The sequence below is a fragment of the Lissotriton vulgaris genome, chromosome 11, assembly GCF_964263255.1.
Source record: "Lissotriton vulgaris chromosome 11, aLisVul1.2, whole genome shotgun sequence".
Taxonomy (NCBI): domain Eukaryota; kingdom Metazoa; phylum Chordata; class Amphibia; order Caudata; family Salamandridae; genus Lissotriton; species Lissotriton vulgaris.
This window is the reverse complement of record NC_141699.1, coordinates 712206681-712223152: the sequence shown is the minus strand read 5'-3', so window position 1 is coordinate 712223152 and position 16472 is coordinate 712206681. Positions and strand designations below refer to the sequence as shown.

Genomic DNA, 16472 nt, shown 5'->3' with positions numbered 1-16472 from the left:
TGGAATCAACTCTCCAATCGAGAGCGGCTCAACTAACTTGGTGAGACATATGGCGATAATTCTAGTGCAAAGACCTCTTCTAATCAATGGTCAAACCCTGGGGTTTAACTACCCTTTGACCACAGATTGTATCTCATATTAACAAAATGAGGTTTTGAGACTCTAGGACTAAACTAACAAAGCACAAAATGTGTCCGCTCCATGCACATGTTGACAATAAGCCTCCATCTTTGTAAACAATAAGCTTACTGTCTGTGGGGCCATCTTGTAATGACTGTGCTAATTAATATAAACAAAAAACATGTCAGCCTACAGCAGGGGTCTTCAAACTGGGAGGCTGCCCCCTCTTGATCCCATGTAGCGCTGCTTTGTTTTAGGCTGAGAAAAATGCTCAGCAGTTTCTGTAATGGGCCATTAGAAACATCTTTTGTCATTTGTACCTGTCTGGGAGTATGTGTCAAAAGGGAAGGAACTTCAAATATTCTTCAAACATCCACCCTTCATTTCGGATATTCAAACTGTGGATACCTTTACAAGTTAATAAGGCCCAGCTGACCGGAACAGTATGTCTGGCAATCATTTATTTGATTGTATTTTTAAAAGGTTTAACCAAACTTAACTGTAATGTTTAAATATGTCTAGAAATACTTAAACATTGACAATTTAATAGAATAATTGTGAAAAATTCTGGGTGGGCCAAATTATTACTATTTCTTTTTATACAGGGGGGCTCAGCAGTAAAAAGGATGAAGACCACTGGCCAACAGGGTCGTCGGCCATGATGATATGAGCATTTTTAGGGTGTGCTCTAGGAACTTCACTGTAACAGAGATAAACAAAAGCCTAATCACAGGCAAAGAATGAAAAGTAACTGCCTAAATGTGAACTATCACGGGGTTCATGACAATCCCCAAATCATGGTTTGAGATAGACTCATTTTGAGACATGTAACATATTAAAAAAAGCATTGAATATTATACCTTTTTAAGAAATCATAATACTTATGAATATTCATATATAAATTGCATATGAAAGTGTTTGCTTAGAACAGTGTACTCAACGTACAGCTCGTAGACCACTTGCAGCCCGCAAGATCTTTCTATGCAGCCCCCGTCAAAAACCGCAGAAGTCACAGAGTTAGCCAATATTCTGTCTGTTAATCCTTCCTCGGTGGCTGAATTCACTGTGAAAGGCATTGAGAGAGCAAGCAGTGTCTCGCCTGCGCCTTCCCCCTAATCTTGCTCGGTGACGTCACTCGCTTTCAGAGCGACAAAGGACAAGGCTTTTAAAAGGGGTACACAGGTTGCTGGCTTTCCTTTCCAGCCCAGCATATACATCCTGTCTTACCTGCCCTCACCCTTATCTCGCCACCCACATTTAGCTCCACCGCTGCGTACCAATGTAGCCAACCCTCCCCCTGTCACCAATATAGTTCAGAATCGAGACCGACCTCTCCTCAGCCCGTGGGTCGCAGAAAGCATTGCATCACCTGGTCAGCATCTACCCTGAGCTCCTAGGAAGCCACGCTGCCTGCAGAAAGGCACTTGAATGAAAAAAAGGGCAACCTAGAAAACTCATTGAGGATCTGCAGCTGGAGTTTACATTCTTTTTTTAAATTATTAATCTTTTTATTAATTCAATATAAAAGTCACATACATCATCAAATTAACATTTCCAGTGATTGTACATTGCTATTCGTCTTAAGTGGGGAGAAAATGGTTACAAACATTACATGTCATCATCGCATTCTTCCCTTCTTTGCATTTCTAGCTCCACTGTTGAGGATACACATAGGTTGCCACAGTAAGCATTCCATTTGCCCCATTTTCTATCCCACTTCTTCGGACACCCCTCCGATTTGAATACTTCAGTTTCTGCAATCATGTATTTATCTATTTCTTTCACCCACACTCCGGAAGTAAGTGCAACCACCGCCCCCCTCCCTTCGCAATCTCACGCTTAACATGGGTGTAACCCAGTGTAGGAGTTGTTGTTCCACCTCTGTGTGGACAGTCTGTTCCCATATATTAAGAAGACCCAGGCGCGGTGTGAGGGTGACTTCCTTTTCTAAGGCGTTCTGTATATGGGTCGTGGCTCCCTCCCATAGGCTCCGTATTTCTGGGCCTTCCCAGATTGTGTGATAAAAGGTGGCAGTGTGCTGGCAGCCCCGGAGACACATGGTATCCAGTCTGGTGCCTATCTTTGCTAGAGTAACCCCGGGTAGGTATGACCTGTGTAAGATTTTGAGTTGAATCAATCTGAAACGGAGAGTACTTGCTGCTGCTCTGGGGGCATTAGTGCTGTCTGCCAGTCCTCATCGTCAATGAGTCCCAGGTCTCTCTGCCATTGCTCTCGTAGTTTGTGGAACGTGTCAGGTAGACTGTTGCACAACTTTTTGTATGTCAGTGATATAGCTTTTGAGTGTAACGGTCCATCTAGTAATCGATCTTCCAGCGTTGATGCCTCAGGTATATCCGTGAGATTGGGTATTGCTGTGATGAAGGCATGTCTAATTTGCAATTATCTGTACATTTCACCTTGGGCCATTCCATATCTTTCCCTAAGCTCCTCAAACCTGATAATCGAACCTTTTTTGATTATATCTCCAATAGTGGAGATTCCTATAAGATCCCATTTATCAAAGCCGGGTTGATGACATAAGTGTCCCAGTCTCTGTGTATACCATAGGGGCTTGGCTTTGGTAAGGACATTTGACCATCCCAAACGGGTGTTCGCTTGATGCCAGACCATCACTGTGTGAGATGTGGGCCCAAAGTATCTCTTCTTGTTCACTTTTGAATATAGTGCCCCTAGATACCCTTCTCGTCCAATCTGGTATCTGTCTGAAAGATAGGCTAAAGGGGAACGTTAGATCCGGTAATTCACTACAACGAATTGAGACGCCCAGTAATAGAGTCTTAGGTCCGGAAGGACGATGCCGCCATCATACTACCCTTTCGCCAGTTTTTTAAATGCAATACGAGGAGACCCACCATCCCATAACAGCATCCATATTGCACTCTCTATTTCTGAAAAGTACGTATCTGGGACTCGATGCGGGCAATTTTAGAGGATGTAGAGAAAGCGTGGGAGAGCCAACATTTTAAAAAGAGCAGCTCGGCCCACCAGTGAAAGAGGTAAGGATCGCCAGTGTTTCACATCCGCCCGTAGGTGGGACAAGGGGGGCGCCAAATTATGGTCATAAAAAATAGTGGGGCTCGAATGTATGTATATTCCCAAATATCGGATTCCCTCAGTGACCACCTCCACACAACAACCCACCAGGAGCCGAGAAACAGGACCCCGGAGCACAAACTACACCAATTTGCTCCAGTTAATGGCGTACCCGAGTATTTCCCAAAATTTGTGAAGATATTTAAGATCCAGTGGATCGATCTATATGGAGAGGCAAGATAAAGCAGAATGTCATCTGCATAGAGGAATATTCGGTCGTCATGACCCTCCGCTCATTTCAGGCCTCTTACGATGACATCTCGCCGCACCCAGGCCGCCAGTGGTTCCAGCATGAGAGAGAAAATCAGGCGGGACAAGGGGCATCCCTGTCGGGTGCCCCTTTTTAGGTTGAATGTGCGAGATGTGTAGTTGTTCACTCGCACTTGGCCCTTTATACCCGTGTAGAGAAATTTCCCCCAGCCCAGGAACTTCAGACCGTAGCCGATTCTCTTAAGGACTTCAAATAGGTATGGCCACTCGATAGAGTCAAATGCCAAGAAGACATCTAGAAAAAACACCACTTCGTCCTCTTACATGTATTCCCGACATGGGAGTACATTATGGAGGCGCCGGATATTAAGTGCCGTATTCGTTCCTGTCATAAAGCCAAATTGGTCCAGGTGAACCAGGGAGGAAATGACCGTGACTAATCGCAAGGTAAGTATTTTCGCTAGGACTTTGGCTTCCACTTTAATTAATGAGATCGGCCTACAGGACCCGCAGCTGTCTACAGGTTTCTCTGGCTTGCTAATCACTACTATGGAGGCTAGACGTTGATCCGCCGGCAGTATTCCTTTTTCGTAGCTTTCGTTATACATGGCCCTTAGGTGAGGGGCTGTCTGAGGAGCGACCAATTTTAAAAATTCAATGGGGGTCCCGTTTGGCCCCTTCACCTTCCCTGACTGGATTTGGCTTATGGCCTTTTGGATTTCCTCATCTGTCAGGTCTTCATCAAGGGTGTCTCTGTCTGTGTCAGAAAGCGCCTGAATGTCACTGCCGGATAGGAACTGATGGAGTCCTCCTCTGTATAAGTAGTGGATGGCGAATAGATATGCTCCAAGTATCCTGCAATGGTGTCTGCAATGTGCCTTGGCTGTGTAACCTGTGTGCCGTCAGCTAGGGTCAGCTGGGCAGCCATCTCTCGCCTTGATCCCGCCTATCTAGCCAGGCCAGCATTTTACCAGCCCTGTCTCCTAGTTCGTATATTCTATGTTGAGTGCGGAGTAGTTTGGCCATCGTTTGTTCCCTAGTTTTGATCTTATATTCCTCCTGTTTAAGTGTGAGAGAGTGAAGCATATCTTATGAAGGTGCCCCAGCATTGCCAGCTTCTAATTGCTGGAGATCACTTTCTAATTGTACCAGCTGCTGGCATTTCTTATTAATGTATCCCATCTTAAGTGACAATGCCTGCCCCTTCAGTACCATTTTGTAAGCCTCCAATATAGTGAGCGTTGAGTCTACTGAAACCAAGTTTTCTTTAAAGTAGTTAGTCGTCTGCGTATGTAGTTCCTGTTTAATATCAGGGATGTTCAAGAGCCAGGAATATAGGGTGATTGTGGCCCGTTAATGAGGATTCCCATGAGTGAACTCAATCCTTACTGGGGAGTGGTCCGATATACCCCTCGGCAGTGCCTGGGGATAGTGAAAGTGGCCAATTGTAGCTGTGTAGGTTAAAAAAGAATCGATACGGGATGAGCTTTTGTGTGCGTTAGAAAAAATAAGGGTATTAGGTTCCATTTGGTTGCAACGCACGCCATATATCAGACAGTCCCATGGCTGTGGCGAATTCTTCCATCAACACATTTGGTCTCGCCCCCGGTCGTTGTGGGTATCATGTCAGTCATCCAGTGTCATGTTAAAATTTCCACTCAAGAGTAGGGTACCCACCAGGAGGTCTGTGAATATCTTACCCAGGTCTGTCAGTGCCTCCTTACCCAGTGCTGGCGGCAAGTATAGCGATACAATACTGACCCCTTCCCCTCCCATTTTTCCTCGAGGACCACAAATCTACCCCCGTGTCCGCCCACATGCGTTTCACCATTAGTGGCAGGTTCTTTTTGACTAGGATGCCCATCCCTCTAGAACCTGAGGTAAACCCTGCATGTACTAAGAGTTTGTATCCCCATCTAGTGAGGTCCTTACTCTTATTGCACCATGTGTGTTTCTTGTAGTAACACCACATCTGGCGCCTGCCTTTTTGAAATATTGTTGGACTATTCCCCGCTTAACCCTATCCCCCATGCCATTGACATTCTAGGTAAGCACGGAGAGTGACGTTTCCTTTCTACACCCCATCATCAGCAATGAGAACAATGAAATCAGGACATTTTAAACTTTTTCCGGGCCCAGTATTTCTAATCTGTGCAGCTAATGTATAATGGTCTCTTAGTGTGATGCGAGGGCGGTTATGTTATGTTATGTTAGTATGAATTTGTAGAGCGCACGTTCACCCCAGGGTTCTTGGCGCTGTGTGTCGCTGGGGAACCCGTCCTGGCTTTCCCTGTGAGATGGTCCCTATTGGGCATCCCCAAGGTGAAGCCAGGCATCCCCGGCAGCGAGGGGGCCATTGTGGAGATTAAGCAAACTATTGCCCAGAGTTGCAGCGTGGGACCCATGGTTAGAGAGGCACCGAGGCGAGATTTATCGAGCCCGCTGACATTGGTTCCGTACCCTGCCGCGTTGGGAATTGAACCCTGGTCCCGGGCCGACCTCTGCTTCTGGGTCTGCCGTCTCTAACGGGTGAGCCACACTTCACCTATGGCAGTCCGGTGCCCGTTTATCTCCCCCTTATAATCATTGTCTGCAGTGGAGCATGTACATAACAGCCTGAAATCAGTGACTTTCGAGCTCAACAAATCTTGAACCAACAAAAAAAAACAAATTGTGAAGATACTCCCAACTACCCCCTTCCTCCCCAACATCCCCGACCACCCTGCCTCCCTGCAAGATGGGTTCACAACCTCCCGCCTCCCCCAACTTGTAGGGTGTCTATCACCCCGCAACAGTTTGGGGAATGTGAAACAACCCCACTCCCTTAGGCAACCATGAGTAACTGTTACCCTCTCCCCGGCCAACCATCAACACCATTGGTAGTGTATACTGCCACGATAACCATATAGATATAAGTGGAAGGAGAAATTGACCCCCAAAAGTTAGACAATTAACAATAAAAGATCAGAGTGTATGCAACCTATACCATAGCAGACCCCTGAAAAGGAACTTCTATAAAGGGACCAACAGTGTCAAATAGGGAGACCTTCAAGGGGGTCTCTGTCACCTTTGTAGGCATTGATACTTGCAGTTTCATACAGTTCACCTTTCTGGAATCAGAGTAGTCGAGTCATCCCCGTGAGGTGAGTCGCGTTGAGATCCACGTCCATCAGGGCCACTAGTGCTGCCCGCAGGCCTGTGGGTGCACTTGCCAACCGTTCTCCAACCCTCAAGCCAGTCCCTGGCATCCTCCGGCCTGGTGAAAAACCACAATTTACCCTCCGACTCAATCCGTAGCTTGGCCGGGAACATTATGGCATATTTGATGTCTTGGTCCCTTAAAGCGCGCTTCACCTACAGGAAGCTGTGTCATTGCTTCTGAACACATAGTGTAAAATCAGGAAAGAAGGTGACCTTGCTATTGTAGATGAGTATTGGCAGTGCTGCTCTCTCTGTTTGTAAGATGGCATCTCCGTCACGGAAGTTGAACACTCTTGCAAGTAGAGGTTGTGAAGTCCCCCCAGGTCTAGGTCTACCACCAGGGACGCAATGTGCTCGCTCAATGGAGAAGCACTTGTAAAGGCCACGTGGCTGAAGTTGTTTAAGAATCAGTTCCTTCACGAATAGGTCGGCTGCCTGCCCCTCTGTCTGCTCCGGAACTCCGAGGATATGAACGCTATTCCTTCGCATTCAGCCTTCATAGTCATCTAGTTGCAGGATTAGGGCTTCCTGCGTGTTTGGAGCTCCGATACTTGGCGTTTAAGAAGATCCGAATCAGATTTCAGCTCCTTGGTGGTTTCTTCAACACCGCTTACTCGGTCTGACATTTTCCGCATGTCTGCCCTGATGAGGGCCACTTCTGTGGCCAACGTAGCGATGCTGGACTCAAGGGAGGTAGGAACCCCGTAATGTCGGTCAAGATGTCTTGCAACGTCGACTCCGTCTGTTATCCTTGGGGGTTTTGGGGTGTTTTGATCTCCCTCCTGGTTCTGCTGCCAGGCAAGTTTATAAAGTTTGGCCTGGGCTGAGCTGGGAACTCCGCGCCCTGACGCCAATGTGGTGAGTGAGGGCCTATGTCCGCAAGCCGGCAAAAAGTCAGCTACTCAGTATCAAGACGGGGGGAGGATGAAGATGAACCACCGCAAGTAGTAACTACCAGGTTGGGTGCTTGAGGAGCACTTGGTGTGCCCCCCACTTCCCAGATCCCAAGCAAACACAGACCTGAGCCTCCAGGGCTGGCAACACAATGTCCGTCTCAGTAACAGTCTCAGGCACAGATCAGGGCGCTCCGTGGATCTGGGCTGCAGGCGGGAGACAGCTGTAGAGAACTCACCACCTGCTCTGCGGTGCTTCCATGCCCCGAGGAAATATTGCGATATGGGGCCGGAAGACACGCCTTGTCCCAGGGCTCAATTATTCCCCGGTCGCACAGTCCAAGGAAACAGCCATTTATTAGCTATTCCTGAGCTCTCTGGCAGTCCCTAGGGACACGGTATGCGATCCGCGGGTGTACGGTGCTCCGGTGGCGGCCCCCCCAGCCCGATCATGTAGCAGTGTGAGGCCCTGCAATTTGGCCGCGGATCCCGTGTCTTTACACCACGCTGCGACCCCGGCGTCCAGTAGTGCGCACGCCCTGAGTGATGAAGGGAGTGCGCTGTGCAATAGAAGCCCTGCGTTGGATCAGCGTCCGTCCTGGCCCACTGGAGCCAGGGATCACAGCGAAACCGGGAGCAGACCTGAGGGCCGGGACTGGAGGTCTTGACAGCCGAGGCAAGTGTTATTGGCCATGGGTATATGGATTTAAGCGGATTTTACAGGAGTGGCGCAGCGGAGCTAAGCAACCGTGTGGCCATCTCCCTTGGCAGTTGGCCACGCCTCCAGAGTTTACATTCTTAAAAGTAAGTCAGCTTGCCAGGAGATTGGAGGTGCCCAGAGAACAGGGAGGGTATACCTTCCAAGGGCGCAGAGACGGAATTTTAAGGAGCCATGTCATGGTTTATAATATGATTAAGATAAAATTGCAATATTTTTAGGATTAGTTAGGGATTAACTATATATTTCTTGGCCAATTTCAACCTTCAGTATTTGTGTCCACCAAACTCCTGGTTTTGTTTTTTGGTTCGGCATTTTTCTTAAAGGAAGTGCAACTCGTCAGGGCTCTTCCTCAACCTCAACTACATTTAGTCTGACCGAAGCATAGTGGTTTTGCTTGGCAGGTTTCTCTTAATTTTCACAAGCTATGATGGGCATAAAGAAGATAAAAATTGGTTTAAGCTGTTTTAAAAATCCACATAGCAGATAAAACATGTGGTCATTTAACTCAGAAAATATCATCAAGCAAATGAAAAAACGTATCCACATATATTTGATATTTCCAGACTTCAGACATTCGGGGCAACATTTTCTTGTTTAGCGTTCCAGAATTTAGGCATCTTGATTTTCTAAATGCAACAAAATAGTGAGAAAAATTGTTAAATGTTTTTTTTAAATCTCCATCTTTTTCTTTATATCAACCTGCAATGCAATATTAATATAGAGTCTGCACTAATAAGTAGCACTGAAAGAGCAATAAAACACAGTTTACATGTATTAATAAAGAGATAAAAAATGTACTTGTGTTTGAACAACTTTTGGGAGGGAAAACACGGCAAAGAGGTTTGAAATCAACCCAGCTGGAAAAGGGTTAACAAAATATCATTTGGGTTCAATAATATGAACCATAGACAACTCACCTTCCATACAGCACACTTTTAATACAAAAGAGAAATGAAGAAACTTTAAGTTGCAAGATTGGAACAGTCAGGCTCTGGAAGTCTTTTAGTAACATTTGAGGTCTGTAGGTAGCTAGTCAATCAAAAATTGCTGTGACCGACAGCAAGACATCAACTGCACCACTCTAACATGTTGAAAACATAGACATTTGTTTCTAAATACGAGATGTGCTACTGCACACAAACATTTGCGGACGAGGGATGACACCCTGAAACCGGTCACAGGATGCTTGTTTCCAGTCCAAGGAGGACCTGGCCAGGCAGTTCGGGCTGGATTGTTCCCAAGAGTAGCAGGGTCAAGACTGATTTGCATATGGCTGGGTCTAAACTGGGGTAGCATAGTGAGCAAAGGAAAAATTATTCAAACCCAGATCTCTTGACTGGTTGAAAAGTTTCAGCACTCCGTCCATTATCTTGTGTTTGCTATCAACTTCACCACTCCAACATGTTGAAAATATAGACGTTTGTTTCTACATAAAAGATGTGCTACTGCACTCAATCACCAAGGGGCATTTCCCTGGCATGCACCCACAAGTCATTATATAATGATGCCAGTCAGAGAAAGTAACACTAGAGAACCTGTCCAAAAGTGATACTTGCTTTTTACAAGTGCCTCTTTCTTGGCTGGTTCAACAACAGCAGCCCATTCTGGTTTTCTCTGCCATGGTACATCTGTAGAGTTTGCTCCCTATGTAATCTTCTGATCTACTACCGCTTCTGGATAACGTGCCCTACTTTCATGTGGTAGCTTTTACTTTGGTACTTGGAATCCTCACTCCGACTTGAGCCTTTACACCATCCGTTTACTCACTTTACCAGTTTCTGTCTGAGTCCACTACTTTTTTTGTGCCGGTGTTTGCGTGTGCTCAGCCCTGGCACCTTTATCTAAACACTGGCACAGGTTTATCCACCACATGGTGGCGCTATGTGCCTTTTTTAACACAATTCCTCATTGGCAATTTCAAATATTTTTTTTTTAAACTAGCAGATAGTTACTGCCCTCACTCGCATTTGGCAGTAGTGGCAGGAGCTAGGGTGGCACGATCTGCAGTGGACTCCCAAGAAATATTTTGGGTCCTGGCACTTCATTTTATACAAATGAAGCGCAGTGTCTGACCCTTACTTGGCTAGCCTTTCATCCTAATCTGCTCCTCCACTTTGTCAAAGGGCAAGCCAGTTACTATCATTGGTTTCATACACTAAATGGGTCTGGGTCAGGACATTGTTTCAAGGTATGTTGGGAGCACAGAATCTGCAACTCGGTTAACAGTAAGCTATTAACGTCTAAGCAATGAATGACCTATACAATTATAATGTACGTAATTTGTTTGTTAGTGGGCCTCATGATCCCACCTTTAGAGCCTGCCTAGTAAAAATGGTGAACGGCAAAATTGACATTAAAAAGTACTTTATTAGGCCTTGTAAAATAGGCCTAGTGAAATATGTTTAATCAAAAAAAAAAAATAAGTTAGAAGAAACAATCACTCTTAGAAGTAACACACACTTATCATAAGACAGAGCTTTGCTGAACACAGCAAACAAATCATTTAAAACTTACAGGCAGTCGTCTGCACTTTCAGCTATGAGATTGAGGGTTTTACCATCCCGGCAAACTATCTGAAGGCAGCAGTCCCTCGTCTTCCCTTCTGGGGGCTGAAAATCTGTGCAAAGAAAGAGAAAGCACAACTCAGTAATTGGAATTCAAAGTTAAGAGCCAGTGAGAGGCAATGCTGCTGTTTTGTAAGATCTTTGCAAGACAGGTGTTCACAAGAACAAAGACTGATAGGGCCTGACAGTTGAGCTTGGTAAACCACAGAAATTTGGGTCGTAAAGACCCTGGAATGTAAAGATGATATGTGCAATTGAGATAAAGCCGATGAATAAAGGGAAATCCTGCTGAAAGTACATTTCCTTGCGAACTAAGTGGCAGCTTGAAAACGCTCCAGAGCTCCTCATAGTTGCCGCCTTCATTAAATGCCTAAGAAGGCCTGACGGAACATGGCCTACCAGCTAGGGCGGTCGACCATAAATCTTGGGAACCGGGATCGAGTCTCTGCAACAACGCTCAACATCCTGTGATTCTGGGCAAAATCACTTCCTCTCCCCGTGCCTAACAAAAATTAATGTGTCCTTGTGCAATGCAAGTAAAGCGCTCTGATACCTTTGAGTCAAGTTTGCGCTATATAAAACTTCGGGAAAAAACAGTGCATGAGAAGTATGTATATGTGTTTCAAGTACAAGGCACGCCTCAAACTCTGATTCAAGGCTTCGAAGCAACAACTATGTGACCGTAGCGACTCTTCATGCTGCAACTATGACATTATGGACGAACAATCAGGTACAGTCAACGCCCTCACTACAACTTTGAAACTGCACTTGTTATCTCCCTGAAACAAAAGCAGGGGGAACATCATTGCAGGAAAGATTCGCTCATTAAGCAAAATCTTTAACCCCTGCCATGCTCGTGACGGAGAGCCTCGGGTGGGCTGTGCTGGTGACGGAACGGTTCCGTCACGGCCCCCTTCTTCGCGCTTGCACGGCTTGGATTCCGCGCCTGCGCTGGACGTTCTGAAGAGCGGGTGGGGCCGTGACGGGGCCATGACGGAACCGTTCCGTCACAAGCACAGCTCACCCGCGGCCCGTGACGGAGCGGTTCGGTCATGGCCCCGCCTCCCCCTTAGCGCTGTGGCGGAATAGCCGCTGCAGCGAAGGGGTTAAAAGACAATTTTAGGTCTTGCCTACAGACAGCTTCATGTCTGTTATCAAAGTCTTACTGTTTAACATATAATAAAATGAAAAGATGGCTCTCTTGTCTAGCTCAGTAGCTTGAAATTATCCCATATCGCTTGACAATATTGACAAGAGAAGCATTTGCAATGCAATAGGCCTCGCATTTGCAAGAGTTGGAGCGATTGGCATTGTAAATTACAATGCCTTTTATTTATGTTTTTTGATAATCCGCAAGCGGTGCATTGACACACATTTTGTACTTATAGTCGTTGCTTACGAGAAGTAAGGTTGGCAGTAACTGCGCCTCTTAACTGCCAGTCTTGCTTCTCATAAGCAAAGACTATAAGAACAAAGTGCGTGTTTAGCACCGCTTGCAGGATTACAAAAAACATAAATTAAAGGCATTTTCATTTACAATGCCAATAGCTCAAACTCTTGCAGATGTGAGACCTATTGCATTGCAAATGCTTGTTATTCCAGCATCCCATTTCTGAGGGCTCCCTCCTCAGTCCAGGTAGAACCGGATCCCGGTCCCTACGTTACTGCAGAACTCACCTGAGATCATCAATCCTGTAAAATTTCCTTTCTCAAAGGGCGGGGTTGGAAAGCCAGCACCACCATCGTACCTCATCTCTGGAAAACCATCAACATCTCCTTCGAGACAGCAACTTTCCTGGAGAGCTGGAAGTACGCTGAGATCAACGCCTTACTCAAGGAACCCAAGGCGGACCTCAAGAACTACTGATCCATCTCCCTGCTCCCGTTCCCAGCAAAGGTCATCGAGAAGGCCGTCAACAAACAACTGACCATATTCCTCGAGGAGAACAGCACCCTTGACCCATCCCAGTCCAGGTTTTGCAGGAACCACAGCACCGTAACTGCCCTCATCGCCGCCACTGACAACATCAGGACCCTGCTAGACAACGGAGAAACCGCGGACCTCATCCTCCTGGACCTGTCAGCCGCCTTCGACACGGTCTGCCACCGCACACTACGAACACGCCTCCACGATGCCGGGATCCAAGAGAAGGCCCTGGACTAGACCACCTCCTTCCTCTCCGGAAGAACACAGCTTGTCCGCCTCCCCCCCTTCCGCTACGAAGTCACCGAGATCATTTGCGGCGTACCCTAGGGCTCATCCCTCAGCCCAATGCTGTTCAACATCTACAAGGCACGCTCGCCCACGTTGCCCGACCTCAACATCATCTCTTACGCCGATGACACCCAGCTGATCCTCTCCCTCACCAAAGACGCCCTCACTGCCAAAACCAACCTCCAGGAGGGAATGGAGGCCGCCGCCGACTGGATAAGAAACAGACGTCTGAAGCTGAACTCGGATAAGACGGAGGTCCTGATCCTCGGATCCACCCCCTCGGCCTGGGATGACTCCTGGTGGCTGACCACACTAGGAACAGCTCCAACGCCCACCGACCACGCACGCAACCTAGGGGTCATCCTCAACTCCACCCTCTCCATGATGAAGCAGATCAACACTGTCTCTTCCTCCTGCTTCAACACCCTTCACATGCTCCACCAGATCTACAAGTGGATCCTCACCGAAACGAGAAGGACGGTCACTCAGGCCCTCGTCAGCAGCAGACTAGACTTCGGAAATGCCCTCTAAGCAGGAGCCTTGGCCAAACTCCTGAAACGACTCCAACGCATCCAGAACACCTCCGCTCGTCTGATCCTCGACATCCCTCGCCGCAGGCACATCACACCCCACCTGAGAGACCTGCACTGGCTCCCTGTCCACAAGAGGATAACCTTCAAGGTCCTCCCCCACGCACACAAAGTACTCCACAACACCGGACCAGCGTACCTCAACAGCCGACTCAGCTTCTACGCCCCCGCCCGTCAGCTCTGCTCCGCCGACCACGCCCTCGCCACTGTCCCCCGCATCCAAAGAGTGACCGCCGTCGGCAGATCTTTCTCCCCCCTCGCCGCCAAGACATGGAACACCCTCCCCATCCGCCTATGGCAGACCCAAGACCTACTGACCTTCAGAAGACTCCTCAAGACCTGGCTCTTCGAACAGTAGCAGCATTCCCCCACCCGTAGCTCCTTGAGACCCTCAAGGGTAAGTAGTGCGCTTTACAAATGCTTTGATTGATTGAACTCCGGAGCCCCTGCATGGCTCACTTTGAGTCCCAGCAAGGGTCACTTCCTAACCTAATAGTACCACCACCCTCCCCCCAACAACCCCGGTGCATGCTTTTATAGCTCCTACATGACTTCCTCCCCTACTCAAGCGCTCGCATTCACCTCACCTCTATATCCTGTGGAGGGCCAGAGGCGCCTGACACTCTGTACGTTGCTAGAGGCACACAGGCGAAAGGTGGGCGCCCGTGCACCGCAAAGAACTAGCCAAAGTAATCAGGGAGGAGGAGGAGGTACTATCTCGAAAAACGATGATACGTTCTCTATTTTTATCACTGTATCGGACCATGGAAATAGTGAAAAAAGAAGATTCTGGGGTGAGATGGAAATACATGTGTGGAGGGCGTTGACTCACCTGTGGCCACATTCCTTTAGTTATAAATGAGAGGATGTTTTAAAAACGATACAGAGACCAAACCCATCCAAGAATTATACATTGAGGGGTAAGCGGTATAACAGCCGCCCATCAGCCATAACCTATCAGGCAAGAGTTTATATCCCAGGACCTCTCTTTCGTAGTGTTAGAGAAGGTAGGATTAATGAACATCTGCTCCAAATAAGTGGGCTGGGACGTACAAAGAGCTACGACTACGAGGACTCCAAGCGATAGGGTGAGTGATATGTACAGAACTCCCACACCGCAAATGGTTAACAGATTTCAGAGCTGCCAAGTTAGGGAGGTGCAAAGTGCACTGTCACACACTTGTTAAAATGAAAGCGACGCCAGTGTGAACAAGCTGTCGCTGTGAGAGTGAAAACCCATGGCAGGAGATGTGCGTACGCGTGCACGACTCCTGTCCTCTGCACGCGTGCACATCTCCTGTCCCCCTTCGCCCAACAAACCGACAACAATAGGTCTCGCCAAGGTGAGCAGCGCATGCGCTGCATCGCTAGGCGAGCCCTAAAAAGGGATATAGCCCATCACTGGGGCTCAGCGGAGAGCCCCATAGCTCAGGAATGGAGAAATGCTATGGACATGTATATTTTATCTGAGAGGGTGACTTATCTCAACAAGGGCTGCCCCAGAAAGTTACATAAAATATGGGGTAAATATATTTCCTACTATTCTCTGGAAGATCTGGTACAGTGGGAGGAGCGTGAGCGAGACTAGACCGTGGAGTGATTGTTATGCTACCCATAGTGTTGGATTCATCTATCACAGATTATCTTTACACTAAATTGCTACCTGGACTGGATTGCTATTGGTGTAGGGGAAGGGGGGAGGGGAGGGATTGTTGGAAGTTATATATTGCATTGTTCATTATTGATTACACTGTGACAGCCTCCTATGGGTAGATTGACCATGTATCAATACTGTGTCAATGTTGAATTACTACTACCAATGTAAAATTCTATAACAAATATTTCAACAAAACATGTGCCTCTCATGACTTTTCAGATCCAGGAAAGCGGCAATTCCACCAAGAAAATATTCACCACTGTAAAGGAAATTACTACTCCCTCTGCCTCTTTCTGCTCCATTACCCTTTCCCAGTATCTCTGCTTTGACCTTTGCGTTACTTCTACGATATAATCTAGCAAATGTATCTTATTTTCTCCCCACAACCCCCTCTAGATTCTATGTACTTCATTAGTATGTCCCTCCTTTACATCTTCGGGCCGGCCATGTCCAGTCTGACTCATCTACAATGAAAGAGGTTGAGGTCAATGAGTTTTTGTAAATCTGGCTCCCTTATTGACCTGTGTCAGTACTACATCTTTTCTCTTGGTCATGAACTCCTTGACCCCACACTCACTACCCTTTTAAAAACTATTGCTATTGACTGCCGTTTACCTACTAAATAGAACATGGCACTGTCTTGCCTTTACTTAAAAAGCATTTTGCTGATCCTATGACCTTTTCCAAGTGCAGACCTTACTTTCCTCTTCCTTACCCAACCAAAGGCCTGGAAAAACTAGTCAACCAGCAATTTACTAGCTACCTAGAGTATCACCTTCAACTAGATCCCTCACAATATGACTTTTGCGCCAATCATAGCATGGAAGGTGCCCTCATTATCGCCATGGAAGACATCTGACTTATCAATGATAAGGGTGTTACTGCTGATCTTATTCATATAGATCTTGTGGCGCCTTTCACCGAGAACTGCACACCACTGAACTCAGGTGCCTTTTCAATGCACTTGTACATAATTCTGCTCTACAATAATTTTGTTCTTTCCTCTCTCACCAGACCCACTCGGTGCGTCTTCCACTGTCTCAATTTAATGCTTCCAAACTTGTGTGCAGGGTGCCCTGGGGATCTTACATGAGCACCACGTTTGTGAATGTTTATATTACACCGCTGACATTCAGCATTAGATCTTTCGGTTTGCAGTTTATCTCTTATATGGATAATACTCAGCT

General features: G+C 47.0%; 1 protein-coding gene across 1 annotated transcript in view; it reads right to left on the bottom strand.

Moving 5' to 3' along the window:
• PLEKHB2 (pleckstrin homology domain containing B2) overlaps window positions 1-16472 on the bottom strand; it is a 158671-nt gene that overhangs the window by 37440 nt on the left and 104759 nt on the right. The window contains exon 4 of the mRNA XM_086942526.1: window positions 10774-10876. Within this exon, the coding sequence (XP_086798652.1) occupies window positions 10774-10876 (103 nt within the window). The remainder of the gene's footprint in view (window positions 1-10773; window positions 10877-16472) is intronic.